The 10293-nt window shown below is 43.8% G+C and overlaps 1 protein-coding gene across 3 annotated transcripts; it reads right to left on the bottom strand.

Moving 5' to 3' along the window:
- Positions 1–10: 10 nt before the first annotated feature.
- Positions 11–9287, bottom strand: becn1 (beclin 1, autophagy related). Of its 3 annotated transcripts, none has more exons than XM_076266570.1 (12): positions 9248–9287; positions 8584–8780; positions 8418–8482; positions 7860–7918; positions 7623–7713; positions 7243–7379; positions 6390–6584; positions 5885–6031; positions 5469–5618; positions 1752–1812; positions 1257–1399; positions 11–1029 (listed from the first exon to the last, which is right to left on the bottom strand). In XM_076266570.1, the coding sequence occupies exons 2-12, from the start codon at positions 8708–8710 to the stop codon at positions 861–863; spliced, it is 1344 nt and encodes a 447-aa protein (XP_076122685.1). In that variant the 5' UTR covers positions 8711–8780; positions 9248–9287; the 3' UTR covers positions 11–860. The 3 variants fall into 3 exon arrangements, with proteins under 3 accessions (XP_076122685.1, XP_076122686.1, XP_076122684.1); XM_076266571.1 differs by having other exon boundaries at positions 8584–8747; positions 9248–9282; XM_076266569.1 differs by lacking the exon at positions 9248–9287 and having other exon boundaries at positions 8584–9241.
- Positions 9288–10293: the final 1006 nt, after the last annotated feature.

Here is a 10293-nt window from a genome sequence, read left to right as displayed (position 1 = left end):
ACACACAGGCTCAGTTTAACAAACTTTATTGGAACAGTTTAACATTGCACGGTACAGCAAAACTTGTAAGTGTTCAAAAACAGATCATATCAGAGGGAACTCATACACAATGAGTAATCAACATTCTAACTCGCACCCTAATGGACCATGAGGGCCATTTTCTTTTCTTCAGTTAAAGGAACACGGCAACTTTTTGAGAAATTAGCCTATTTGCTGTCTAGTTGGAGTTGGATAAGGGGATACAAGCTAATTTCCCCAAACGTTTGCGTGTTCTTTTAAATCCAGAGGAGGGACAACTCCATTATGATGGCATCTTCACTGAGTCAGGACACAGTCTGTATGTAGCAGCTGCTTCCTCTGTAAAGTGACTTACTGTTGTAGGGATAGACAGTCTCTTCCAATGACCAAAGGCCATCTTTTAAGATGTCTCCTACGATGAACAGTTTAGGGGTAATCTCCTGCGATGACATCTACACTTACTCGCATCAGTCCCTTTCCCAAGGGCCTTCTTGGACAGCAGCCATGGTGACCACTGCTTCTCAGCGGCAGAGGTGGGGTCTTTCCTCTAACTACTTCCTAGGTCCTCCGTGCTCGGAGAAATTCTAACATGTTTGGCCATGAGTCCATTCATCTTAACAACAACAACGACTCAGTCTAGCCATGTAGGGTCACTTAAGTAGTTCTAGCAAATTATACTGAGTGGTTAACATACTGTCTCTTCTGCATCCACACACACGCACACAATGTCCTGGGTCACTGGCACTTGATCATAACTCATTCTAGCATTTCAGTAATTGTAGTGAGCACAAAGGTCCAAGTGTTTCTCACACACACACGCAGGCAGTGGGTGTCCGGTTGTCCTAGCGGTTGTAGAACTGAGAGGACACCCAGGCGAGCCCCCACTTGAGGTTGGTGAGCATGAACTTGAGTGCTTTGGTCCACTGCTCCTCCGAGTTGAACTGGGTCTTAATGGAGTAGGAACCGCCACTCCCGCCCGTGTCCTCGATCTTCCCCTTCTCCACGTCCATCCTAAACACACATACACACACTTTACTTAACTACACATCACATGCAGTGCATGCTCTTTACACACACAGGTGACTAGATGCATAAACACCTGCATGTATCTTCTCCATTTTAAGCACACAAAAACCGGCACAAACCTGTGTCTCCTTTCTATACCTCTTTTATAGAGCACACACACACGTGTGTCTCCTCTATACATATCCCGTAGATTGACCAATCCCCAGACTCACCTGTATGGTAAACAGAAGCCGGTGTCCCCTCTCTCCACCTCCTCTTTAAACTGCTGCACACAGTCCAGGAAGGCCACCATGGCGTGGTCAAACTTATTATCCCAGAAGAAGCGCAGGCCCCCAGAGCAGTACAGCGGCAGCTCCTGCACACAGAGCACACATGTGACACGTCACCACTGGATTCACACACACACACACGTCAATTCTGGACACGCACGCACGCGCACACCAACACACACACACACATCAATACTGGACACACACAGGGGACAAAAGTCAACACTGGAGATGTACAGCAACATGCACAGAGCAACAGCAACAGCACAGAACTGTTGTGATGCATCAGTGAGAAATGATGCATCCTGTGTAAATGAAGGCTACCTTAGACTTGTTATATGATTATATACACCTGTGAGACTCCCATGTAAATGAAGGCTACCTTAGACTTGTTATATGATTATAAATTGAGGAGACTCCCATATAAAAGACTTGTACCTTAGACTTGTCCGTGAGGGACTCCAGGTAGGAGTGGTTTCCATATGGCACCAGGCGGTACCTGCAGAGAGAGCAAAACATAATCACACATTCCACACACTGCATGTGTCTGTCCATGTGTATGTGTGTGTCTGTCCGAGTCCTGGGGGGTATTCCATCAACCTTGCTAATGAAGGCGGCGCTTAACAGAAATAGCCTGACTTGAACTAGCGTAGACTTTCACTTGGGGCTGAAGCCGTTCCATTAACTGAAGTTAGCGGCATCTTGGCCTCATTTATTCAAGCGAGGTTTAATTCAGCTTCATCTCTGCTTGTGCACAAGGTAGAACAGTAGACCAAAACAGTAGATTGACGAAAAGAGGATATATGTCGTAAAATTAAGACAATACTAGGCGATTTATGTTCGATTTGGCAAGCGCCTACATTTAAAACAACAATGCTAATGGTTTGAAATAAATTGCGAGTTTGATCAGCTTCACTCTATACAGCCATACAGTCTATGCTTGAACAAAACGAGTGAATGAATAAATAGTAGGCCTAAACTAAAAACAACTTTGGCATATGGACATTCAAAACTATCTATAGCCTACGTTCTTAGATTACTTTAAAATAGTTCACTCCAAATTATTATCTAGGTGTAGGTGGTCATAAAATAAATTAGTATCAGTGGCGTAACTATAGTAGGTGCAGCAAGTGCAGTCGCACCAGGGCCCGTGACCTCCCGGGGCCCGTCGCTACCCCCGCAATGCAATTGCTGGAAAATTCTATACAGGTCCTTTCTGACTACGTGCCTTTGACCAGGCCAAGGCTACAGCGCAGACGCTCGCAAATAAATGGGGGGTTCAGAGTACATTTGAAAATGTTAGAGCACGGAGAGTGAAGCGTCACTTTGACGAACTATCGGAAGATGAGCGCTAAACCGATGCAGAGAGATACTTCAAAGTGCAGGTATTAATGCAACTCTGGACATCACAATCAGTCAGCTCTCCCAAAGATTTGCAAGTATGCGGGAAACTTGTCATGTGTTTGAGTGTTTACGTCCTATGACCCTTCAAATCGCAGGTGATGAACTGCTTGAAAAGGCAAGACGTTTGTCAGACCATTATAGCAGGGACATTGCACCGACATTCCCAACACAACTCCTCTCATTCAGGTCTTGCTTTAAAGCAGAGATTTCACAGAAGTCATCTATTTTTCAACTTGCCAAAATGCTGGTGGTAGATTATGACAGTGTAACATCCACATTCGGGGAAGTGTGTACTGCTCTCATGTTGTTTCTGACATTGCCTGTGACTGTGGCAACAGCTGAGCGATCTTTTTCCAAACTCAAACTTATTAAGACCTACCTAAGGAGCAGCATGGGGCAGGAGAGGCTCAGTGGGTTTGCTATCCTGTCCAGTGGAAATACGAGAGCCAGAGCATTACATATTGGGAACATCGTTAACGATTTTGCACAACGAAAGGCTCGTAAGATGGCCTTCTTCTAATGGCATAATTCACGCATATTGGGGATTGTATGCAATGATTTTATTTGGTTTCTGCACGGTTAAATAAGTTAGGCTACATTAAGTTTTGTTTCTGCGCAGTGCGAGTTTATAAGCAAGCAACGCTTGCAGTTTCAGCAGAGGGTTGAAGAAGCGCATTGAGCGCATTGACTGTTCCCATAATTCCATGCGAGTTGATAGTAATATTAGGCCTGCAGGCTGTTGATAAAATTATTTTTAATGTTTTCACATGTAATGCATCCTATGTAGTCGTGTGTTTTTTATTTGATATTGTAATATGTAACTACTAAACTACTTCGGTGCCTCAGGCCCTTTGTATAAACAATTGAAGTCACCCTTAATGTGTATTGCATGTATCAGAGCTAATTCTTCCTGGGCCCAAGTATGTCGGTATGGCCCGCTTTCGCACCTGGGCCGACCATTGGGTTGTTACGCCACTGATTAGTATCAACATAATAGTATTGTCTCCCATAATTCCCAAAGTGTTTGAAAAATAATTATCTGAAATGCAAAGCTTTCAATTTGTAATTTATGCCTAGTATTTAATCTGTGTAGCACACAGTTGATTTGACATTCATGAACAATCGTCGACACATGAAGCAGTTTTAATTATTAGCTGCCTATAGGCCTACAGGCTACAGAATTATCCTTTGGCTTGCATCAGATATAGCCCACTGGCAAAGCATATTAATGTCAATGAACAGCCTAACAAATGTGCATGAGCCTTTATCAACAGTATATGTCTTTCATTAAAGAGTATAACTAAAAATGTCATTATCAAGGTGATAAGCTATAGCCTTAATACTCGTATGGGAAGCAAACCTGTGAACACGCAAGAATATAACTCCTTTACTGTGTCGTCTCGCTGCACGTTACGGCACCACACAACGTAAATGACGCAGAGTAGCAAGATCCCTAGAACCACACGCACGTGAAGTTAAAACATTTTAAGTCGCATAATCTTCATAAATTTTTTTGAGCAAGTGGATGTGTAAATCCATGATTGGTGACATTGTCGGAAAAAACATTTCTAGGCCTACTTCTATTTTTGAAGTTGTAGGCTACAGGTGACGAGAGCACAGGTTGACGGAACCATATCTTTTTGGACTCGTTTTCTGACTGATTGTTTTTTTTTGCAACACAGCTTAATTTAGCTTGAAAGTTAACCTGCTACGAAGCAGGTTAGTTCTGTGGCATAAATTCCCATGGTTACCAAGCTGGGATTCATGTTAACCTCATTAATGGAACGGAATTCTCACTAAAATTAGCGAGACTTATCGAAATAAGCCAGGTTTGGCCTTTAGCGAGGTTGATGGAATACCCCCCTGGCTTCTTGTCTGTTTATCAGTTTGATGGTCTGGCATTTCCTGACTACCAGTTGGTGGTGGCTGTATTGTCAGTCGTGTCGCCCTTTCATCAATTTTACAGATTCTCTTGTCAGCCTGATATGTAATCTTCATACCAGACCAGTAAAGTGTTCATGTGTATGTGTGTCTGTATACAACAGCAATGTACACGTCACAATACTGGCGCCTGACTGGCAGCCTGTTACAGTAGCTCCGTTACATTTGTACAATTTGTCGCCCACAGGAGTTTCCGGAAGTAAGAATTCAATGCAATTTCTCCATTGACAATTCGGGTATAAGCCATAAAAACTTAACTGCACATGGTAGACTCAAAACCAGCTACGGCTGTACTAAGCGATTGTGTATGCTCATATAGACGCCAAAAGTTCACGGGGCACTAACCTCGTTTTGAGATAAATGTCTTTTATTCGCGATGTCTTGGATAAGTACTTCATTACCCACAATCCTGAACACTTTCTAGACAAACATTGGTACTTGTATCAACAAGGATTGTGGTTTATATATCACACGAACTTAGTCAGGGCCAATACACATAGACAGTAAAACGCTATAGATCTCTGAAGACAGGAACGACGCGCTTCAACAACAGCTTCTACCCTTCAGCAATTAGACTCCTGAACTCCTGAAGATTTGCAACTACTTATTTATTTATATTTATTTAATTTATCCCCTCCCGCTATTAACCCAACCCCCCCCCCCCCCCCCCCCCCAACGGACTGAGCTACAAAAAATACCACCAACATTGTTGTGTGGCAATTAAAGTTTCTATATCTATATATATATAACGTTCTATATCTATATAACGTCCCTAAGTATGTCTGTGTGTGTGTGTGTGTGTGTATGTACCTCTGGAAGCGTAGCCCCATCTTGTTGGCCAGAGCGTGGAGCAGCAGGACAGTTTGACCCCAGGCAGCATTGATCTCGTTCCACTCGACCGGAACACTCGGCAGACGGCCCAAACGGAAGTTATTTATGGTCCCAAATTGCCCACTATGCCTAACAAACACACACACACACACACACACACACACACACACACACACACACACACACACACTTAGCCTAATGTCATGTACAAAATAAATAAATAGAATTAAGAAGGTACATAAACTAGCAATAATAAAACAACGCTATCATAATACATCTCTGCTTGGCAGAACCAAACGCAGCAGATGTCATAACAAACAATATGACGTAACATAGTCCAACACAAGAGCCCCCAGCCCAACCCATGTATCTGTGCAGCAGGCAGGCATGTTTACCAGATGTGGAAGGTGGCGTTAAAGACGTTGGTCTTCTTCAGGCGGTCCAGCTGGATCTGGCAGTAACGCATCTGGTTATCAACACTCTTCAGCTCATCGTCCAGCTCAAGCTGTTGCCGCTTGAACTCACAGTACTCTTTCTGGTACCTATTTGTGTGTTGGTGGTGTGTTTGTGTGTGTGTGTGTGTGTGGCGGGGGGGGGGGGGGGGGGGTAAAGGGTGAGGAGACATCATGAGTTCCAACTAATTATAATCTACTATACATGTTCTGTCTAATTGAGTATGTTGTCCCACAAAGTGTTATAGCTTGAAATGGTCTTGCTCAAAAGCCTCTTGCCAGAATCGCAGACTCTACCATAAACACACACACACACACACACACACACACACAGACAACTCATCTTCTTTCTCTCAGTGCTGGTATTCAAGTGGACACACACACACACACACACACACACACACACACCACCCCTCCCCTCCCCTCCCTCCAGTATCCCAGAACGCACTGTAGCTCCTCGGTGTCCAGCTGCTGGGAGTGTGCGCGTCCCTGGCTGAGGTCCTTGGCCACGGCCTCCCGCTGCAGCTCGATGGTCTCCAGCTCCTGGATGAGCACCTCCTCCTCCGCACTGAGCGCGTGCAGCTCCGCCAGCAGGGACGACTCCTCCTCCTCCTCCAGATGCGAGAGCAGCTCCAGACAGCTCCTGTGAGACACACACGTCGCCTTTAGGACACATTGGACACGTCGCCTTTAGGACACATTGCACACGTCGCCTTTAGGACACATTGGACACGTCGCCTTTAGGATACCTTGCACATGACACCTTTAGGACACCTTGCACACGTCGCCTTTAGGACACCTTGCACACGTCGCCTTTAGGATACCTTGCACATGACACCTTTAGGACACCTTGCACAAGACACTTTACTTTTAACCATGCATATGCATATGCATCATGGTTACCATGCATATCCTGCAACCAGTGCGTTGGTTGTGCATATCCTAAAACATTTACGTGACACGATCGCAATATGCACTATTCATATGAACGCTAGAGGCGGTAGTATATGTGCATTATGTGACCGTCACATATGGGCATGCAAGACCAGCTCTATTAACGACTCTGGGTCTGAATTCTGTGGTCTGCACTCTGGTGGTGTCGTCCAGTAACACGCCTGGTGCGTGCATAGGACTTAGGCAACGTTTCATTCACACCATAGTCAGTTGTGTACACAAACCTATGCAAACGCTTTTTAAAAAAGCAAGTATATCCGCAAAAAGCAAGTACACCAACTTATCAACACACTCAAAGTACATTACATACTCACACACAGGATGGCAGGAAGACAACTATTACTTACTTATAGTTCTGGCACTCGTTCTCAGTGATGTTGAGCTGCGTGTCCAGATGGTCAAGCAGTGTATCGGTGCACTCCTCACACAGTGGGTGGTCCACATCCGTCTGTCCCGACATGATGTCAAAAAGGTCACTCGTTACCTGGGACCAGACGAAGAAGCGAGGAGTGAGGAACAGAGGACACGAAATGACAGACCACTAGCACTGGTTCTCTAATTAGCACTGAAATGCAATCACAGGGGGCACACACAAAGCATACTACATGCATAGGTGCCTGCGCACGTGTGCAAGAGGCACGCACAAACACTTGTGCACACACATTACTGACTCATTGCATCATCAGATGTTAGGTGTAAGGGGGTGAGGTGGAGGTGTGGGGCTGACCTTTAACCTCCGACTTAGGTTCTCCATGGTGCCCCCGTCTGATGCCTCGCCAATCAATGTGAAGCTGTTGGCACTCTCCGTCGACATCATCCTGCAACCAGCACAGGAAAGATCAGAGCAGCCTCCACACACACACGTCACACACACACACGCTCACAAAAGATGAATAAAACTTTGTCATTAAGACAGGCCAGTGGCAATTCACTGTGCTGCCATCATCTCTGACTCTGCACGTACCTGGCTGGGGGGATGTACTTTCTTGAGACTCCATCTTGCTTGCTTTCCACAAATGTCTCCTGCAAAAAATATGACAGATTGGGCCCTTTTTCAAACTGGATCCGACCCACTCCTAGTCTGAAAATAGAGTGCTCTGCGTATCACTGTAGTCAGAGCTGCAGATAAAGTGGTTGGGCAATACAGCAGCAGAGCAATGCAGAATACCCTCACAGAAAGATAGATCTATGCAAGAATAGTTTCCAAGGAAATAGCGAACATGATAAATATTTAAACACCATATAAGATAAGTGTGGAGGCAGTATTATATATAATTTAATGTCTTCCTTACACTTCAAATTATATGAGTGGGAATCTACATTTCATATTTGGTTTTGGCCTAATAATGACATTGTGTGTATGTTTAGCTTTGTTTGTTGAGAGAGCTTAGGTTTTGGACAAAAAAACGTACTGAACTATAACATCTCTAGTGGGCTAAAGTTAACAGAATTAGAAAACCCTGGGCCAGTCCCAGAGGTCTTGATTAACAGGGCTCTGGTTAACCTGGACCATGACACTCACCTCGGGTGCACTGTCCCCTTCACTGCTGTCGGCCTGTTTGCTCGGCGTGACTGTAACCAATGGCGCTGGACAAAGCAGGACATTTGAGACGATTAACCCACAGGTCAACGATGACTGTACACCCAAGGAGTTGTTACCTTAATGCTGGTCAGATGTTGCTACATACCTATGAGTTCGTGGATGGTGACCTTGTCCAGAACATTGAAGGAGGTGTCCAGCTTCAGAGGCTGACTGCAGCGCTGACACACGAAGCTGACCTGCGTAGTGCTGCCGGAGGACTTGGAGCCCTCCATGACTGTTTTTTGTGCTATTCTTAGATTGAAGACAGACCTTACACGACGACAACCCACGACAGCTATGAGACTGTTGATATCAACATTCAATGAAATATGTTTTTATCATGTAGTTGCGAAAAGATCAGCTTTTATCCAATCCATTCTAACCTCGAACTCCAACGTTAGCCTTACATCGGTCTGCTAACTTTCTGACCAAAATCAGATCAGAGCAACCATATCAACCTTTTTTTTTGTTTAAGTAGACACAACCGATCGCAAAGCGTTGTCTTTGGAGCAAAAACTGTTTGATGTCAAGAAACAGTAACGTTATAACTTATCGTTGCAGTAATGTTAGATAGCTCGCTCGCTAGATTGCTAACAGTAACTCTCAACAGTGTACGATGACTTTATGTAGACACATCGAACATGCTATATTTCAAGATGAAGAAGGTAATGCTGTATATCAAAACAACTAAAGAGTATGATGATAAACATGATAGAATCAGTTTAATCTATTATCAAGCGTTGATGTAACAACTATGCATGTAAACATACCAGTGTTTTCTTGTGTGGACTTCCTGTTTTGAGATCAGTGCAGCAGGAAGAGCGTCACGCTGAAAATGCCCGGCGATCCGCCAATCACAGAGGGGGTTAGATATTCTAGCGTCCTGAGACATTTTGCCTCAATAAGACCTCACACTTTTTTTAATTATTGTAAAGATAGATATATAGATCACTTTATTCAACCCTAGAGGGAAAGTATGGTGTCTAATAATATTAACATATATCACACACATACACACAAGTAAAAAACAAATAGCCTTCAGGTCGAGGATAAGTCTGTGACTGCAGTCTACACGGTACATTGTCTCTCCTCTCCCTGCATAAAGGGGAGTCTTTGTAGTTTGTTATAGCAGTGGACAGGAATGACTTTCTAAAACAGCCCTTCAAAAGTTTTTTACAGATCTATTAGGCTTTCTGATGTATGGATAGCTGTGAAGTGAGTCCAGCGCCAAGGTAGGAAAGCATTTGATGACACTCAATAATGCAGCTGGCACATAATGTAATGGCTACGTTGACTCACAACTCATGAGTCTGTCCATGCAGATAGCAATGATGCTGACTAGATGGCTTGGTCTCTCTCAGGTCTTTCTTGGGCTTGATAGTGGTTGTGTTTTTGCACTGATTGTACCTGCATTAATGTCAACATAGGTAGAGAACTTGAGCCTATTAGTCAAGTAGGCCTACTATTAAGTTCAATTGATTGATTGATGATTTTAATAGACACAATCCCAAAATGCCTATAACAACAGATCCCATGGCATGAATCCCAGCGCAAGAACAAGGCAATGGCACAGAAAAACTACCCTTTTATGGGAAGAAACCGAGCAGAACCGAACTTAGGGTGGAGTGAGGCCGGTCCAGTAGCCTGCACAAAGATCAGTTTGACTCAATAAGAGTGATGCAATATGCATCGTATAAAATTATTATTATATTATATTATATTATATTATATTATATTATTTATATATCATATTATTATTATTATTTTCAAAGTTGTTTGATGCAAACACATTTCTGGATGGGTACTAATTGAAATC

This window comes from Alosa pseudoharengus, unplaced genomic scaffold (assembly GCF_046254945.1).
Source record: "Alosa pseudoharengus isolate Yale_2024_CS ecotype anadromous, Long Island Sound unplaced genomic scaffold, YU_APseudo_1.1 YU_APseudo_1.1_scf_4, whole genome shotgun sequence".
Taxonomy (NCBI): Eukaryota; Metazoa; Chordata; class Actinopteri; order Clupeiformes; family Clupeidae; genus Alosa; species Alosa pseudoharengus.
Note: the sequence above shows the minus strand (reverse complement) of the source record. Positions and strands in the feature narration are given on the sequence as shown.

What these genes read in the sequence shown, in the direction of transcription:
- becn1 (XM_076266570.1), bottom strand. Translation starts at nt 8,710, where the DNA reads ATGGAGGGCTCCAAGTCCTCCGGCAGCACTACGCAGGTCAGCTTCGTG. An exon ending in ACCTAAGTCGGAGGTTAAAG is followed by an intron (nt 7,380 to 7,622) that starts GTCAGCCCCACA and finishes GTCTGGTCCCAG; the next exon opens with GTAACGAGTGACCTTTTTGA. An exon ending in ATGGGGCTACGCTTCCAGAG is followed by an intron (nt 1,813 to 5,468) that starts GTACATACACAC and finishes CTCTCTCTGCAG; the next exon opens with GTACCGCCTGGTGCCATATG.